The sequence below is a fragment of the Bubalus kerabau genome, chromosome 1 (genome assembly GCF_029407905.1).
Source record: "Bubalus kerabau isolate K-KA32 ecotype Philippines breed swamp buffalo chromosome 1, PCC_UOA_SB_1v2, whole genome shotgun sequence".
Classification (NCBI taxonomy): domain Eukaryota; kingdom Metazoa; phylum Chordata; class Mammalia; order Artiodactyla; family Bovidae; genus Bubalus; species Bubalus kerabau.
This window is the reverse complement of record NC_073624.1, coordinates 190,307,790-190,327,335: the sequence shown is the minus strand read 5'-3', so window position 1 is coordinate 190,327,335 and position 19,546 is coordinate 190,307,790. Positions and strand designations below refer to the sequence as shown.

At 48.6% G+C, this 19,546-nt stretch overlaps 1 protein-coding gene across 1 annotated transcript; it reads left to right on the top strand.

Annotated features, from left to right (window-relative positions):
• The first annotated feature begins 270 nt into the window (after window positions 1-270).
• On the top strand, window positions 271-2,249 carry IL13 (interleukin 13). Its single transcript, XM_055566671.1, has 4 exons — window positions 271-444; window positions 1,404-1,457; window positions 1,700-1,804; window positions 2,142-2,249. The coding sequence occupies exons 1-4, from the start codon at window positions 271-273 to the stop codon at window positions 2,247-2,249; spliced, it is 441 nt and encodes a 146-aa protein (XP_055422646.1).
• The last annotated feature ends 17,297 nt before the right edge of the window (window positions 2,250-19,546 follow it).

Below are 19,546 nucleotides of genomic sequence, written 5' to 3'. Positions count from 1 at the left end.
CCCTCGGGGTCCTCTCGTTCACCCCTGCAGTAAGTTCATCCAGATCTTGAAAGTGCCCTAGACCCTTCTCAGTAATAAGTCCACAAGAAATCAAATTCTTTCCTTTATGCGACACTGGATTTTCCACAAAGTAAAATTAAGATGAGTAAAGATGTGGTTTGTAGATATTGCCCGACAAAGCGGAGACCAAGGCGTGAGGCGTCACCACTTGGGCCTATAAAAGCTGCCACAAGTGCCTAAGGCCACAAGACACGCAGCTTAGGCCAGTCTATGCATCTGCTTCTCAATTCTTCCTGTGCTGTTCTAGGCTCCATGGCGCTTTTATTGACCGCAGTCATTGTTCTTATCTGCTTTGGTGGCCTCGCCTCCCCAAGCCCTGTGCCTTCCGCTACAGCCCTCAAGGAGCTCATTGAAGAGCTGGTTAATATCACCCAGAACCAGAAGGTGAGTGCCTGTGGGCCAGGGTCCCAGCTCTGAGGGTGCAGGGGTGAGGGGGTCTCAAGGAAGAAGCCCTGAGGACTGCAAGGTGAGTCTGGCCTTGAGGGAGAGGAGCCAGGGGTGAAGTGCAGCAATATGGATGGACCCATGAAGGAATATGGCAGAGCCCCCAGGGACCACTTGCTCCCCTGGCCTGGCCCTGCCTGCCATGGTCAGCTCCTGCTCAGTGGTTTTGGAACAGAGGAAAGAAGAGAAGAGCTGGCACCCTCCTAGAACTATTTGGCATTTGCCAACTAGATCTGAACACCATAATGGAGCCATTATTCACAGCATCTTAGTTAAGCCCATTCTTATGGAAGAATCCATTAGTGGGGTCAGCTCCTCTCCCCAGTGGTGACGGCCCACACTTTCTGAGCACTATAACGTGCCAGGCCCATTTCTGGGGCTTTACATCTTATAACATCGCTGCCAACCACCTCAAGAGACAGGTATGATACCCCATTTTATTGACTAAGCATCAGTGAGGTTAAATGACAAAAGTCAGATTCAAGCCAGTACTGGGTGACACCAGAGTGCCCATATCCCCAATTCAGAAGGCAGGCTGTTTCCAGACTAGACTCCCATCACCTCCCATCAGACTGGCCTGGCCACCCTGCCCTCACCCTACCCTGCCCTGGGCCTTCCCTGCAGGCCCCCCGTCAGCCAGTGTCACCTGCCCTCCCACTCTGGCTCTGGCAAGCTTCACACAAGGCTTGTCCCTTACTGGTTGTGGCACTCAGTATTTCTCTCTCAGTTCTAAGCCCCTGGACAGTGGGTCTCCGCCACTGTGCAGAGCGGGAAATGAAGCTCGGGAACACCGAAGGTCCCAGGTCTGCTGTCCTGGGAATGCCTGTGGGGCCTGATCCCTGTGGAGGCCTGGCCTGAGACCCTGCCAGCACTCAGCTCGCTGTCCTTTGCTCCCTCAGGTGCCGCTGTGCAATGGCAGCATGGTGTGGAGCCTCAACCTGACAAGCAGCATGGTGAGGACCCCCCAACACTGCGGGGACACGGCCAGGGCTGCAGCCCTCTGAGGTCATGTCTGAGCCTCGCTTACACAACTGGGGGGTTCCAAGCAAGCTTTAAAAGCCACTCTCTGCCCCCTCATAATCTGGGCTCCCCCACCACCCAGACCTGTCTCCGCTGGGCCGCTCAGTTCCCCTCCTCCTACAGACTCACTGAATGTGCTGCCTGACTCCCCGGTGTTTCCCCCCACCCCCCACAGTACTGTGCAGCCCTGGACTCCCTGATCAGCATCTCCAACTGCAGTGTCATCCAAAGGACCAAGAGGATGCTGAATGCCCTCTGTCCTCACAAGCCCTCAGCTAAGGTAAGGCCCCCCTGTCCTTTGACCTGGCACCCACTTCTGCCAGCCCTGGGCTCACCCTGGGAGCCCCAGAGCATCTGAGACATGTGTCCACAAAGGGGTGGGCCCACTGTGGAAGCAGGGACATGGCTTTGGGATTTCCAAGACATGGGCTTGAGGGCTCCCAACTCCTACCTGAGCTTCATTCAGTCCCACATCTGTAAAATGTGGGTGAGAGCAGTACCCACCTCATGGGGGCTTTTGTGAAGAATGAACCAGCTGGTGAGTGGAAAGCCCCTGATAGATGCTGATCGTCCTCACTCTGGCGTCCCACCAACATGCTGGCCTATTTGCCTTGCAGCAGGTTTCCAGTGAGTACGTCCGAGACACCAAAATTGAAGTGGCCCAGTTCTTAAAAGACCTGCTCAGACATTCAAGGATCGTTTTTCGCAATGGAAGATTCAACTGAAACATGAAAAGCTAGCATTATTATCTGCAGAGGCAGATCCTGACCATCTAAGTTGCAGGTTTATTTTCCTTTCAGATGTCAGAAATTTCTTGGGGAGACTAAAGGAGGGTTAGGGAGGGGGGATAAGATGTCCTTAGCTTAGACTTGAGCCTGCGCTGCCTGCCTTGAGCCTAGCCAACTTCAGCTGCCCTGTGCCTTGATATCTGAGACTCAGCCCAGCAGGTCTCCTCCATCCAGGAATCCGAGCTCGGTGGACAAGGGTGGACCTTGCCCCACATGACCTCCCCCTCCTCAGAACAAACTGTAGTGTTTATTAGACACCTGGTGGAGGAGACACCTGCTTTACACAGGGGCAACTGAGGCAGAGAGCAGCCCAGGCACATTCCTTCTTGGCCTTATTTATTATTGTGTGTTATTTAAACAAGTGTTTTTGTCTGTACTGGGGTTAGGAGGAACTGTTACTGCCAGAACTTGGAGCCAAGGGCTTGGAGACTTGGGGCTCCAGCACTAAAGCAGTGGGCATTAGGAATCCCTGGCAGTAAGTACTGTATGCAAACTTCTGCTACCTCACTAGGGTCTTGGGGCCAAGGGACAGGAGAGAGGGCCAGAGTAGCCACTCTTGTCTGATAGCCAGCAGTGGGCCCTCAGCCAAGTAATTTATTATTTTTCCTAGTATTTAAAGTTAAGTATTAAAATATGTTATCAAAGAGTTAATATATAGAAGTCTAGAACACTGCATATGGTATGTGTGGACTGAGTTGGGGGGTGGGGGTTACCGAATAAACTGTTTCATTGATTTTGTCAAGCTGAAAGCTAAAATAAAGATGATGTCAAGAGACCTGATGGTGTTTGCATTTTATTTTGGCCTTTTGGGGATACTGGCCTGTGTTCTTAAAACTCTGAGCAGCTCTCTGGGAAGCAGGCCAGCTGGAGGAGGGGGCCTAGGATAGAGTGGAAGGGGAGTGAGGGAGAGACCTAGGCTGAAAGAAAACAAGCAGACCCCTTGGGGAGAGGAGACCTGGCCAGGAGGAAGTCCCCCCCCACGACCACCCACAGGGAGGCGGAGGAAGCATGGGTCAGGGTGTCGGGGTTCAAAGAGGATGTCTGGAGCAGGCAGAGACCTCGGAAGTGGTCTCATGACCACAGCTCTTGATGGGTGGCCAGCCTGTGTCTGGCACCACCCACTCGCCTTCTGGTATCACCCTATGATGTTCAGGGAAGAGCAGGTGGCTTACCAAAGGTCCCACAGCTGGTCAGGAGCAATGCCAGGGTGTGAACCCCAAACTCACTCCAACTCCATAGCTCACACATTTAACTACCTGCCTTCCTCTGTCTAAATGCCATCTGGCCTGAATCCACGACCTTTATGATATTGTCACCAGCTTGTGCGGGCCCTTCCCCTGACGGGTAATTTAGTAATTAAGAGTAAGTAGTGAATTACCCGTCAGGGGAGGGACCCACACAAACTGGTGACAATATCATAAAGGTCGTGGATTCAGGCCACTTGCTTTCTGGGGGCAGCCCACTCAACGTCTGGACACCTCTTGGCATGAGACAGTGCACACTCACCACCTCTGTGAACACAGCACACTGACTTGTGGCCCCTGGACTGTGGAGTGACCGGGGTGGAGAGCCAAGGCCAGACTGCTCCCCTAAGCAGGTCTGTTTGCTTCTCCTTCAGTCAAGGTCAGCACATGGGAGGCAGGAAGCAGCGGCCACAGCAAGCCACAGCTAATGGGCATCAGCCATGGTTTCCACTGTGCATCTTTGGAAACACAGGATGCTTCTTGCAATAGGTGGTGGGTCATCAGAGACCAGTCTCAGATGCTGAGTGGAAGGCAGACACACTTCCTGCGGAGCCCAGAACCCTGTGGGAACATTTACAGTGATGCTCACAAGTCAGTGGAGACAGTCACTCAGGAGCAGTGAGAGTTTATGCCATGCGTGATTCAGGCAACAGAGACCATGGCGGGGCCTGCCCAGGGCGCAGAGGACCACGGTGCACTGCCCCGGGGACCGCTCTCAAACAGAGTGGACCCCGCATCTGCACCCAGACAGAGGCGAGGGAGGAAGCCACAGTCAACTGTGCAGGGGCCTGGGAATGCTCAGCCCAGAGAGGGAAGACCTGGGGGTAGCACAGGAGCTGCGTATCTCATGGGCTGTCCAAGGTGGGAACTGACAGTCTCTGCGCCCAGGAGGTCTCAGTACCTGTCAAGAGCCACCGCATTTGCGGAGGACTGCCTGAGGCCTGCACCTCCCCAGCCTGGGACAGTGATGACCAAGACACCACACATACTCAAAGCTTAGCAGCAGAAATAAGTCTTTAAAGAATGGGGTGCAAACCATGGAGTTGCAAAGAGTCGGACACAACTGAGCAACGGAACAACAAAACAACGGCGTCTGCAGGCGGGTGCTCTACCCTGGGGCGGAGGGGGAGGAGCGCGAACGTCAGAGTGGGAGTAGGCGTGAGATCTCTGCCACCCTCCTTCATCCAGAAATTTGAAGATTTTAAAGGCAAAAGAGTATTATTTATGGAAGATTGACCTTTTTAATGCTACACATTTATTTAAAAGTTGAAAGTTTAAAAAAGACTAAACATATTGGCAAGGATATGGAAGAGCTGGAAGCCCCAAACTCTTCTGGTAGGAATACAAATATATCACAGTATGTGCTGATATGCTAAGTCGCAGCCTACTCTTTGCAACCCCGTGGACTTTAACCCACCAGGCTCTTCTGTCCATAGAATTTTCCAGGCAAGAACACTGGAGCAGGTTGCCATTTCCTTCTCCAGGGTGATTTTTTTTTTTTCTTAACACAATACTTAGTGATCCATTCTCTGGTGGCATCACCTTTGACCCACATCCTCCCTGCTCAAGCAGGGCATTGTACTGTCTGTCCAAGATGAAAAGACTTCCAGTGAAAATTCCACGTGAATTTTTCGAGAGCAAAGGCTGGAACAGAGGCTGACGTAGGGGAGGACCCCTTAGGGTTTCCCACACCACATAACTCAGGAGGGCCCGGCTGTGGGATGCACAGTCCCGACAGGCCTGCCTGGACCCCACCACTAGGGGTCCACAGTGCGCCACATCCTCAACTGCCGCAGCTCCCTGCCTGCACCTCCTAGAGGAGCCTGTGGTCTCCAGGGGTGCGCGGTGAGCCGGAGGGGGCTGGGGGCTTCCAGGGATGACAGACCTCACAGAGCCACAGAATCAAGTCTCTGCTGCTGGCAACAGGAAGGTGGGCCGGTCAGGAATGAGATAAGGAAGAAAGAGGAAATAAAAGGTATGTGTCAGCTCTCGTGGCTGGGAGCATTACCACCTGGGGACTGACCCGCTGGGTACTTGCTGGAAGTTTTCTCTAACCATGTGGTCTCACATCTTTCATGCACAAGGTAAACCCCAAGCAGGGCCCAGAGACAAGGGGCATTGGAAGAGATAGAATGCTTGGTGAGTGGGAGGGAGATGCAGTGGTGGGGCCCAGGGTGGGGAGCCCCTTGGCACCCCAGGAACCCCAGGCCTGGGAGGTTTCACTAGAAGAGGGGCTGGGACTCAAGTGAGAAGTGAGACACACACTCAGGTTTCCAGTGAACTTGGTGCCAAACACCTCTGTTTGCTGCTCAGATGAGGTGTCAGGAAACATTCCGAGTCACCTGGGGGTTTCTCTGAGGCTGGCCGTCTGAGCTGCTCAGGACCCAGGGGGACAAGGGCCTGCATCTTGTCTCCTTGTGACCAAGAAGCTTGAAGGCTGGGGTTTATCGAATCCATCAGCTTATCGTTTTTTCATTATGATCAATGGGGAAGTGCCCTCTGCTCTTGATCTGAATTTGCTGGTCAGTTTGAACAAACTTAAAACCCGCTCCTCCCCTGAGCTGACTCCCTTCTAAGAAGACCCGGACAAGTCCAGGCTGACTGTGTCCAGCCAGGGCGGCCTGGCCTGGCATACACAGGCCAGGGAGCCAGCCTTTCCAGAGGTCCAAGCTGGTGTCAGAACTGTTGGCTGTATCACCCCTCCCACACATGCTGCCCACTCCTACTCTGAAAAATAAAAGTCATAAAGCCTCATTATCTTCACTCATTTCTCGGCTCCACCCAAAAGCAAGAGAGCACAGGGTTTGCAACAAACTTTCCCAGATCAACTGATTTCTCGGCAGCAAGGGAGGGCCCCATGACGAAGCCATTTGAAATCCCAGAAGCAATTTTCTACTTACGACCTCACTTTCTGTTGCGTTCTCTCCCTTCCCCTCCTGAGTGTCTTCTCTTGTGGAAAGTGATTCTCTCAAAGCATCGTTCAGAAACGCCCCCAGCCCGCGCTGCCTGGGCAGATGCTGCTGTGTGGTCACCAGTGACGCAGACGCCAAAATTAAACATAGCAACTCTCATCAGCTCTGCTCTCTGCATCACTTAGACCAGCGTGGGGGCCCTAGGGCTCTTCCTGAAACCTACGAGGGTGGAAAGGCCTGAGCTGCCTGTAGCGACCCCTGTAGAGCTGAGCTGATGGCCTCTGGTGGGCCAGAGGGCCCTGGGCCAGAAGGGGTTACAGTACTAGAAAAGCAGTTTCTTATTCATTGCCTTTTCTTTCTTCTAATCTGTCTTCCCACATTTTGTATGAATAATGAGCATACGTTCATCTCCCACTGGGGGACAAAGACAAATATAATTAGAAAAATAAAGCAACAGAACATGGAACTGATGCCACGTCCATGAAGGAGCTGATCAAAACTGGGGCTGGGAAGGGCCAGCAGTGCACATGAAAGGCAGAGCCCAGGACCCCTCAACTCAGGTCCAACTGCTCCCTAGGGTCAGCTGACTCAAGAGAGGAGGGGGCCTTCTGTAGGGGCCGAGACGCAGGAGGTCCTACACTATTCCCCACATAGGCTGGATCTTCTTGAACCAATCAGATCCTATACTGCCAAACAGAGAGGAAGATGTCCTATTCTTGGGAATCTTCACTTAGCCCAACCTGCCTGGAGGTGGGGCCAAGGGGATCAGAGCAGGAAGAGAGAGGAAAGGGTGGGTTGCCAGCCCAGCTCTGAGACTGAGGTGCCCTGGGGGCAGAGGGACAGCTCCAGCAGACTCCTGCTGGCTTCCTTCTCTTTCAGGAGAAGGGACTGCTTTAGCATCTGCTTGGCAAAGACCAAGTCCACAGCCTGCCTCCCTCCTTTCCTTGTCCCCTTGTCAGGGGTCCTCCTGGGTCTATACCCAGAACCCCATCCCCCTTACCTTCTTCAAAGGTTCAGGGCAATGACTTCAGCATCCAAACAGCCCTGGTTTCAAGTCCCAGCTGTGCCCTTGACTTCCCCTATTGTGACTTAGGCAGTGTTTCAGCTGCCCCTCTGTGAAATGGAGCTCCATTCATTCAAGATCTCCTGAGGCCTTTATTAGGTGCTAGACACTTTTCTAGGAGCTGGGGACTCAGGCTGAAAAAAACAAGGTTACTTCTACTGGGGGGACAGGATGCACAAACAAGAGAACACAGGATGTGCAGGGGGCAGTGAGTGTTGTAGGGGGCAAAAGAGTAGTCAGGGGGCAAGCAGGGGCTGCCATGTTGTGAGGGGAGGTCAGAGTCACATATACACTGATACACACCTATTTGTATGTATCATTTACATATTACATTACATATGATATACAGTCATTATAAATACATGTATATTATGCAGTACATAAATGTATATGTTAAATATATAATTTTTCTATCCATAAAAAGTTTAAAAATCTTTTACTATAGAAAATTTTCAAATATGTACAAAAGTAACTCTCAGATATCCATTGCCCAACTTCAACACTTAGCAACTCATGGGCTTCTCTGGTGGTCCGGTGGTTAAGAATCCCCCTTGCAACACAGGGGACACCAGTCTGATCCCTGGTCTGGGAGGATCCCACATGAGGTGGAGCAACTAAGCCTGTGCACCAGAACTACTGAGCCTGCTCTCTAGAGCCCACAAGCCACTACTACTGAGTCCACACACGCAATTACTGAAGCCCGTGTGCCCAGAGCCTGCGCTCCGCAACAAGAGAAGCCACCACAGTGAGTAGCCCACGCGTCTCAACCAAGAGTTGCCCCCACTCTCTGCAACTAGAGAAGGCAGCACGCAGCAACGAAGACCCACGAAGGTAATTAAATAAACCTTAGGGAAAAAAGTTATCAACTCATCTATCTCTGCCCTACCTGTCCCACTTCTGAGCCAGCACATCATTCAATGCTGACTGCAGTCTGAAGGCTTTGGTGGCAAATTGGGTGTAGGGCACAGCAGGTTTGCACCAGGGTATGAGCACCCTGGGGGCGGTAAAGAGTCTGCCTGCAATGTGGGAGACCGGGCTTCCATCCCTAGGTGGGGAAGATCCCCTGGAGAAGGGAATGGTCTGGAGAATCCCATGGACAGAGGAGCATGGCAGGCTACAGTCCATGGGGTCACACAGAATCGGAGATGACTGAGCAACTCACACACATGCATAACCACACGTGCGCACACACACAACCACCCTGAAGAATGGAATTGCCGTTTACAAAGGAGGCCTGTGCTCAAGTGGGCTCATTAAAAAAAATAACTACTAATCATGTGTTGTCCCCCATCCCTTGCAGCTAATACCCCAACATAGCTCGCCTTCCAGAATGTACCCACGCTGCTGTTTCCATTTCATAAGCCCACACACTCCAGAAGCCACCTCCATGATGTCACTGATTATCTCCCATCACTAAATCTAGCAGAAGCCCTTCTGCCCTATCTCATCTGGCCCTGAGGAACCCGTGACACTGCGGACCTCTCCCTTATCCTCCGAGGCCCTGACGCCTAACTTCTCTTCTTCCTTCCCTCCCTCCAGCGTCACTGAAGTGCCACAGTCATTTCTAGTTCCCTCTCTTCCGTTTCCGCCCCACCCTGGCAGGACTGTTCCCTTGGCATCCCCTCACTCTCTGTCTACCATGCAGCCCCCCCTCAGGTCAGAGCTGCAGACCCAGCGGCAGGGGCCTCAGTCCACGGCCGCCTCCCACCCACCTTTCCTCCCTCAATGGCCATCTCTGCAAACAGTGGTTCCCCAAGCTAGAATCCTGGGGTCCTCTTCCCCATATTCAGCCAATTCTAAGTGCTATTAATAGTAATGATGATGATGATAACAATGATAAAGGTTACAATGCTAGCTGGCATCTATGGGTTTCCCACATGGAAGGCACACCAAACCTTGATGACCTCAGATAATCTTCCCAGTTTGACAGAGAAGCCTGGACAGGGTCACCCTTTCCTAAGGTCACCCAGAGAATAAGTGACAGAGCTGAGACTTGGGTCCCACTGAGTCCAGAATATTCTATTGCTGCTGAGTAACCCCAGACCCACAGCACTCTGTCTCACCCTCCACGCTGGCTCCCTCCCTCATGATGACTGCAGTGTTCTAACTGGCTCCCCCACCCGCCGCTGTAGGCCTCTCACTGCCACCCCTGCACTAGCGCCCTCCCCTACTCCCATCCCCTATGTATTCCAGTCTCTACTAAGCATCACCCCCTTGGAAGAGAATCACCTGTCTCCAGGAAGAAGCCCATGAGGAGCTGGAAGGGCTTTTGTGGGTGTTGTCTGGCACAGCTGACAGAAGAGGAGCCAGGCTTGGGGTGGGATGAGCCATGTGGATGGTGGGAGAGGCAGGAATCACCAGCCAGGGTCCAGAGAGACAGGGCTACTCTGCTCACCCTCCATGTCTTTCCCCTGAATGTTCACAACTACAGCTCGCAGACACCCCTGAAGTTAGTGAGAGTCTGGGTGTAACTGCTCTCCTAGAGGGAGGTGGGGGGTGGGTATGTGCAGACACCATTTTCCATTCCCTTGGACCAGGGGTGGGGAGGTAAGGGTCCCCCTGGAGGAGTTTGTGGGTGCTAGGAGGCAGTGGAGGCTGCAGCCTTAGGATCCCTGGATGGCAGCCTGAGGACGTTCTTGGGCTCCCAGCCTGTAATGGCAGCCTCACAGCTAGTGGTCCTCCCTGCGGGCCATCTCTTTAGAGTTCTGAACTCAGCCTGGAGCCTTCCCTCTAACCTCCCAACATTTTTATAATACCTACCTTCCTGCATTCAAGCTTTCTGCATAAGGTGCCACTGCAGTATTTGTTTCCTGTAATGCATCCAGATAAATAATCATAAGGGCCACAGTGGAGCAGCTAAGAGTGACTCTCCAAACAGGAATGGAGCCTCAAAGAAGGAGATGCATCCAAGAGGGACATGGGTGGGGAAGTGGCCACTGGCGAAACCTCCACTGGTGCTGTTCGGACTCAAGTTTGCCTAACAGGTAAAAGTACCACAGTTGTCTAGATGACCAAAGATAGGGTTAACGTTAACTAACAGCACTCACTAGGCGCTGGGCACTAATCTGACTACTTCAGAAACATTAACTTAATTACTCCTCAGAAGAACCTCAGAGACAAGTTCCACTATGATCCCCACCAGACAGAGGAGGCTGAGGGGCATGCCTAAGCCCACACAGCAAGAAAGCAGAGCAGCCAGGACCAACAGGACCAGAGCTGGCCCACTATGTGCTCTGGGAGCCTCCAGAACAGCCACCCTTCATGGAGTTGATTTCGGGTGGCCTCGGCCTGCAGCAGCTTGAAGCAGGGCTTTGGCTTCCCGCCAGAGACTGAGGCCAGGTCACAGGGTAAGAGCACCAAGTCCTAGGCACTAAACCAGGTTACTGACAAGGCCCTGGCATTCGACTTTGCAGAAAAAGAACTCCCACAAAGACACAAAGTAGTGAAATAAGTAAAGTACTTATTAGGAGGAAAACAGAGTACAGCACACACAGGTGGGCTGAGAGAGAGAGAGTCGCCGAGCTGTGCCCTTGTGGCAGTTTGAATTATTTTTATGGGGCATTTCTTCCAGGTTTTCTTTGGCCAATTATTTTGATTTGCCTGGGTCACAGCCCATATTTGGCATATCTCAGGGTCCTCCCATGAGTGTGTACGCATCTCTTAGCCAAGATGGATTTGACCAAAGAGGCCTATGGGTAGCCTGAGCATCACTCCCCTTTCGACCTCCAAGGAGCCTTTCTGCCCATGTGTAGTTTGGGAGCTCTCCTGACTCCAAGAGTAATAAATATGTGGCCTGGGCAGGACCCAGCCTCCTCTTTCAATTGCCCTGCTATTCTCATTGAGGAATTTCAGTCCACAGGAGATGAATGTCCTATCATTCTTCCACGGAAGGGGGGCCCATCTACCTCCTGCCTCAGGGTTGTGGGACTGCCTGCTGCCAACAGCTCTCCTAAGGGTCACGGAAGCTCCTAAAATAACCACTAAATTAACCCCTTTCAAAATGACATACAGATGACCGTTCCTTACTCTAGATATGCTGACCCAGAAAACAAGGCTCATCTTAAATACATTATAAACTTAGGCCAGGTCCAGAAGGCTATATAAGAATATGGCAGAAGAGTAATAAAGCCCTTTTCAGATGACAGTCCCAGTTACCCTGCTGTAAAACCTGGAGATTGGGCACTTTTAAAGACCTGGAAAAATGAGTCCCCAGGTGACCAGCGACTCCCCAAATGGAAGGGTCTTTACCAAGTCCTGCTGAGCACCTCTACGGTAGTCAGACTCCAGGGGGTCACCGACTGGGTTCATCCATCCAGGATCAAACCTGTCTCCACTGATACGTTACAGGAACCTCAAGGCCCACATTCCAGCCATCCCTGTGAATCCACCCCTCCCTCCAAGTCTCTACAGGATCCAGAGGACCCCGAAGAGCCTGAAAGTTCCAGGCAGATGAGTGAGCCACTACAAGACTTGAAGCTACTATTCAAAAAGGATAAAAAATACTTCTGAGACCCTAGGCTAAGTACCCGTAGCTACTATCTGACTGACTGACCCTGACTGGTGCTACTATTAAACTACTAACTGCCTTAGCGTCTCTAGGCCTATTTCCCTTAACCTATAGGACGGACATACAACTCTCTCCTCCACATTGCACAAACTCACGCTTCCTCCACTTGGTTGACTGCTGGATTTGTTTACCCTGAGTTAAGTTCATCATGGGCCATGGCAACCTGTCTATCCCATGAGGAATTTTAGCCAAGTTCCTGATGGAAATTGGTTCTACCAGAGACCCAAGGCTTGAAGCAGTAATGTACAGGATTAGAACTGTTCATTTTCCTACTAAAGAAAATTCTAATGCCTCTTCCCTAATCCTCCCCTTAGCAACAGAAGGAGAACATGAAATCAAACTGGAAGGATGAAGAATTGGCATTAAAGCACCCCAGCACTTTATAAAGGATCCTCCTAAGTCAGAATTCCAGCAACCTATTTGTCTCAAATTCTAACTCGCTACCTGAACAAAGTAAGAAGGATCCACCTTACAGGAACAGGTATTGGGATGGACGTGGATAGAACACATTGAATATATGATTGGAAAACATTTCCATAACAATAGAAATGGATGTTGCTCCGTGGCTAAGTCGTGTCCAACTGCTTGTGACCCCATGAACTGCAGCGTGCCTTGCTTCGCTGTTCTTCATTATCTCCCAGAGTCTGCTTGAACTCATGTCCATTGATTCAGTGATGCCATCCAACCATCTCATTCTCTGTTGCCCTCTTCTCTTGCCCTCAATCTTTCCCAGCTTCAGGGTCTTTTCCAATGAGTTGGCTAGGTCCAGTTAGATGGCTAGGTCTTAAATTCTTAAGCCCATTAGTCTGCTGTGCCCTACCAGCAAACATATGCCAAATAGATAAGAAACCATGGGCCACTAATTGCCTACACAATAACTCCATGTCCACACAGTGTATGCTAGGAGCCTTGATTACTCCTTTCTCAATCCACTCCTTAAATGAATCCAAGCAATGGGCAAGTTCATTAAACTGTTTACTCAACTAACTCGAGATTTACCTGTTGGTATCCCAGATGGACATGCCTATCTCTTTGGGTACACCTCATTACCATGGTGGGGAGTAGACGCCCACCAACATGTTCTTCAAAACTTATCTCTTACTGCTATAGCTAATTCTCTCACTAGTTTACAGAAGTCTCTAGATTCGCTGGTCAAGGTGGCACCTGACAGCCGTCTGGCCCTGGATTACCTGTTGACCGTTTGTGCAGCTGTCAATACTTCTTGTTGCACATACGTTAACACTCCTTCCCCGGTAGAGATCGACATGGAAAAAATTTGACAGCAAGCTACCTGGCTTCAACAGACAATTCACCACCAATCCACCCAATCAATATGGGTGGGGAAATTGAAAATGGTTTCTCTAACTTGTTTTCCTGGATCCCACAAGGTATTAAAAACTTTCTGAGAGGAGGTTTCCATTCTCTTATAACCCTCCCTTTTCTCAGACATCTGCACTAAGACCTTTCAGTCCAAGAATGAGGTCTGGGACCAATAGGTTCAGATCTTCTATTATAGAAATAGAGAAAGATACTAAATTTTAAAGCCTGAAAATAACAAAGATATGCTGACCTTGTACAACCAGATTCCCACCTGTGCTTGAGCCTCTGATTATAACAGTCTTTTACTGATCTTAAGCCCTTGCTTCTCTAATCTATTTAGAGGCAGGAAGATGGGCACCAGCCCCCTCACTTGGGTACACTGATATGAGATTCATCCCCCATGGACCAAAACTCCAAGATGAGAATAGCAGGACAATTGAGAGAGGAGGCTAGGCCATTCCAAAACCTTTTCTCACTCGAAGTCAGGAGACCTCCCCAACTACACATCAGCAGAAAGCCTCCTTGGAGGTCACAAGAGGAGTGATGCTAACTGATGCCAGACTACCCATAGGCCTCTTTGGATAACTGATGTGTGTGCACAGGTGGGAAGATCCTGAGATATGCCAAATATGGACTCTGAACCAGACAAATCAAAATGATTGGCCAAAGAAAACCTGAAAGAAATGCCCCATAAAAGGAATTCAAACCATCTCTGACAGGGATAGGTCAGTTATGCAGGTAGCTGTAGAAGTCCCAGTAAGGGACTGTAGATAGAGGGAAACCTAAGAAACTTTGGGAGACTACTGTAAGTTAATGATCTATTGGAATGTCACTGAATGAAACAGGCTTGCTTAACTGTAAAGCCTGCTTATAAAAAGTATGAGATATGCCTCAGGCCATTAAGTGCAAGAAAAATGTTACCCTCTCTTTACTGATTCAAATAAACGCTATGAAAATCCTAGTTTGACCTCACAGGGTCAGATACTTTTCTGCCTGATATGAAGGAGAAGCTAGCAATTTAAGCCTCACATCTAATTTAAGCCTCAAAGAAGACTATCTTTTCCCTTCCCCCACTTTCCTTTGACTATAAAATTTATTCCTGGGTTGAGAAGATTCCCTGGAGGAAAAAAACGCCAACTCATTCCAGTATTCTTTCCTGAAAAATCCCATGAACAGAAGAGCCTGGCAGGATACAGTCCAAAGGGCTGCAAAGAGTTGGACTGGACTGAGCATTAAGCACACACATAAAATTGTAGCTCACTTAATCCTCAGGGCATAGCTCCCTCGCCTGCCCCCTTGCATCTCTTACAAGCATCCTATATTAATAAATCTACTTCTTGCCTATCACTTTGCCTCTAGTTAAATTCTTTATGCACTAAGACACAAAGAACCTGAGCTTTATTAAGTCCAGAAACCAGGTGTGTGACCTTCATTGGAAGATTGTGGGTTGTGGCCAGGTTTGAGTCCCAGTCATGTGGATTCAAGTCCCAAACTGGATTTTGGCTGGGCTTGAGTTCCAGCACATAGGTTCAAGTACCAATCTGAGGTAAATGATTTTACCACAAGGGCAAGACTCAGCAACTCTCTCTTGAGTCCACCTGTGTGCCTATCTGCACATACTATACTTCTTTTCTTCCTAATAAGTACTTTACTTGTTTCACTACTTTCCATCTCTGTGGGAATTCTTTTTCTGAAAAGCCAAATGGCCAGGGCCTTGTCACTGACCACTGGTCTAGCGGCTAGGATTTGATGCTTTCACTGCCAAGACTGGACCTCAGTCTGGTGGGAAACCGAAGCTTGGCTTCAAGCTGCTGCAAGCTGATGCCATCTGAGATCATATTTGGTGCTGAAACCTAGGAATTCAGGAAGTCAAGGTAACCTGCAGGCTTTGCCCAGTTTTGGCTTGAGGCAACTAATTTTCACTCTTGCTTTCTTTCTCTCACTCTCGACTTTGTTTTCTTTTTGAGACCTGCAAGGCATAACCTCTGTCCACTCACAGCATTAATGGCTCCCCCAACAGTGGGGGAGGCAGACAGATTCCCCAGCCTGTGCAGATTCAAATGCTGTCCTTTGGAACATGGCACTCCAGTGCTGCCCCACCTGCCTCGCCATCCTGCCCCATAGCTCCCGCAGGCTGGGAAAGGTTCCCTTGTCTCACATGGCTAGGTGCTGGCTGCTGTCCCTGACATGCAGGTCCCCACCTTCCCAGCTTCTGAACACCCAGCCACATGCATAGCTGCCATGGTTCCACCCTGTAGGCAGGGTGACCATTTTTAACTGCCACTGTTTGAGGGGACCTTCTGGTCACTCCTGATAGTCTGGAGAGTTTATCCTTTTTTCTCTGGGCTCATCCAACCACTGAAACAGCAAAAAAGAAGCTATATTCTGCTTCTGAGCTATGGATACCAAATTATATTCCTTTTCTGACTCACATCTTTAAGCCCAGAACCCCAAGCCCAAGGTTTGGCCCTCAGCAAAGGTTAAAAAAACAAACAACTGTTCAATATGTAGACAGCTTTTCTATTGCCTCCCACACATGCTGGGATTCTGGTGAACTCTCCTCCTCTCCAGCTCTGCCTCAAACCTCAAGGCTTTAGAGGTGTGCTCTACACCCCTTGAACCTTTTCTTAAAAAAGGACTACCATTTTATTCCAAATGACAGCTAATCTGGATCTGAAGTCTCTATCTATTCTAGAAGGAAGTCTGCCCTTCTCATTAACTCCCATTTGTGTAGCCAAAAAAAAAAAAAAAAAAATACCCTAGAAAAAAACACAAATAATCAAATTTTAAAATGTCTAAAACTCGTATACACACTTTTCCAAAGAAGATATATGAATGGGCAACAAGTTCAGGAAAAGGTATTCAACAGCACTGATCATCAGGGAAATGCAAATCAAAACCACAAATACCTCACACCTATTAGAATAGCATCAACAAGACAAGAACATTGGCAAGGATGTGGAGAAAAGGGAACCCTCATGCACTGTTGGTGGGAACGCAAACTGGCAAAGCCATTATGAAAAACAGTTATACAGGTTCCTCAAAAAATTAAAAGATAAGAACTACCACATAATCCAGCAATTTCGCTTCTGGGAATGTATCCAAAGGAAACCAAATCATTAACTCAAAAAGATACCTGCCTTCCATATTCAAAGCAGCATTATTTACAACAGCTAAGGTATAGAAACATCCTGTGTTCATCACGGACAAATGACTTTTAAAAGTTGCAGTACATATACAATGGAATATTATTCACCCAAAGAAAGGAAATCCTGCCATGTATGATAACAGAGATAGATGCTGAAGTGAAAACTCAAATGCTATATAATCTCACTATGAATCTAAAAAAAAACAACTCATAGAAAAAGGGATCAGATTTTTAGTTACCATAGGTGGGGGGAAGAGGGGTGGGAAATTGGATGAAGGGAATCAAAAAGTAAAAACTAGGACTTCCCTGGTGGTCCAGTGGCTAAGACTCCAAGTTCCCACGCAAGGGGCATGGCTTCTATTCCTGGTCAGGGAACTAGATTCCACATGCCAAAACTAACACCCAGAGAAGCCCAAAGAAAGAAAGAAAAAAAAAAATTTTTTTTTTAAAGGTACAAACTTTCAGCTGTAAATAAGAACTAAGGATATAACATAAAACATGATGACTATAGTTAATACTCTAGTATGGAATATTTGAAAGTTGTTGAGAGTATAAATCCTAAGAGTTCGCATCATGAGGGAAAATATTTTTTCTTTTTTTATATCTATATGAGAGAACTGATGTTAACTAAACTTACTGTAATCATTTCACAATATATTGATATATATAATTTAAATCATTATGTTATACAGTGACATGTCAATTGTATCTCAATAAAACTGGGGGAAAAAAGAAGTATTATAAAAAATAAAAAAAGAACTTACCCAGAGAAGTTTGACCTTTGTCCTGGCTCTTGGGAGGTGACCTCTAAAACCTTTGAATAAAGACTTTGACAGGTCTTTGTCACCAGTTCCTGGAGGTAGGCTGTAAATCCTTGGGATCCTCCAAGTTACAGGAGTGTCTTTGCTATTTGTGGCGGAACCTGACAGTTCATGCTAACAAGGCCACTCAAGATGGAGACCAGTAACACTATTAAGCTGTTGCGTCATCAGCCCATCCCCCAGGGAGGAGGCTGGAGGATGAGGTCAACCAAGTGGCTATGGATTCAATCAGTCACGTCTACTGAATGACACGCCAGTAAAGCTGGACACCAAAGCTCTGATTAGCTGCCTTGGTTGGCACGATCTGTGTGGAGTCACACATCAAAGTGCTGGGGAAGCGATGCGTTCTGACTCCAAGGAGAGAACAGAGGAGGCATCGCGTCTGCAACACTCCTAGACCTCAATCTCCATGTCTCTTCTTTTGGCTGAGTCTGACTGGTATCCTTTTGCTATAATAAAAATATAACCTTACATATAGTGCTTCTCTGATTTCTGTGAGTCATTCTAGCAAATTATGAATCCGAGAGGATAGTGGGGACTCAACTTTGCAGCCAGTTGGACAAAGTGAAGGTGGAATGGGGACCCCTGAATGATCAGCCAGTGATGAAGTGAGGACAGCACTGTGGAGGCGGTGCCCTTAACCTGGAAGCCTGGCCCGACTTCATGCAGTTGCTGTCAGACGTCACTGCGCTGAGCCCGGCAAATTCACCGCACAGTCCCAATGGAAGGATCCTAAATATGGTCCAAGGACCTTCCTGTTACAATTGTCCAGATTCTTTCATGGACTACAAGTCACCACAAATAAAAGCCAAAGTTCAGGAATGACCTTAGCAGTCGTCATTTCTGTATGACCTTCCAGAGGAAATCATTGGAGAGGAAGGTGAGAAACCAACAGAAAGGAAGCAGAGAGGAAAGAGAAGGGCTCAGGGAGGAATAACCAGTGGTGTGCTGGGACGCAGGCATCTAAGTCAGTGGTATGGGTGTGCAGCACCCACAGGAATTACAGTGAGGTGCCAGGGCAAGGGCTAGTAGCACCTTGATATCACTCTTTTCCCCTAATTAGCTGAGGCTGTATTTCAAATCCATTTTCAAAGTGATCATTCCTTTTTTAAAAATTATTTATTTATTTTTTTGCCGCACAGTAGACTAAGTGACTTCACTTTCACTTTTCACTTTCATGCATTGGAGAAGGAAATGGCAACCCACTCCAGTGTTCTTGCCTGGAGAATCCTAGGGACAGAGGAGCCTGGTGGGAGGCCGCCTATGGGGTCGCAGGGTCGGACACGACTGAAATGACTTAGCAGTAGCAGTAGCAGCATGTGGGATCTTAGTTCCTCAACCAGGGATCGAACCCACATTCTCTGCAGTGGAAGTGCAGATCCTTAACCACTGGACTGCCAGGAAAGTCCCTCAAAGGAGTCACTCCTGAAAACTCGGGATAGGCATACTTTGCCTAGAGCCTCCTTATTGTTAAAGACCTATGGACCTGACATGGTCCTAATGAAGCTCCACCATGTATTACTTGTCCTTGGCCAAAATCCTAAATGTGGAAGAAAGGCATGTTTAAGTGCTACAACAGGAGAGAATCTGTGCCCGTTACTTTCCTTCTACCCAGAGAAAAGAACCACAGATCAGCTTTTCCACAAAAGGAGAGTTTCCCAGATGCCACCCATACTTGGAAGAAGCCAAGGTGAAATACTAATCAAGTCAAACTTTCTTGATATTACTCTATCTTTCCCCAGGAGGGCTGCACTAAAACAAACTCGGACACCTGTGGCCTCTTCCTTCTATGCAAAGTAAAAAGCCAGCAGCAACCCCAAGCTGATAAGATTAATCTAAAGAGAAAATTATGGTGTAATTTCCTATGCTGATACTTTGTAGTTAATTTTAAAAAAAGGTTTCATTTTCCTACTGGTCTGATTTCACAGGAACATTTTACCTGTTTTTGTGAGGCATTTTTTCTCCTGGAAGAGAGGTGCTGATTGGCCCCAAATGACTGACAACCTGGTGTAATGAAAATTTCCAATGTAAACTTATTTTCCCTCAGTTTCAGCAATTTTAAAATCTATATATAGAGATATCTTTATCAGAATTGCATTGTTAGCGTCTCCTGGTAAACTAATTGTCTCACATTGTCAGTGCAAATAGAGATACTATTA

Coding starts and splice junctions, on each gene's coding strand:
- IL13 (XM_055566671.1), top strand. CDS start 271: ATGCATCTGCTTCTCAATTCTTCCTGTGCTGTTCTAGGCTCCATGGCG. Junction 1,458..1,699: donor TCAACCTGACAAGCAGCATG/GTGAGGACCCCC, acceptor CACCCCCCACAG/TACTGTGCAGCCCTGGACTC. Junction 1,805..2,141: donor CTCACAAGCCCTCAGCTAAG/GTAAGGCCCCCC, acceptor TTTGCCTTGCAG/CAGGTTTCCAGTGAGTACGT.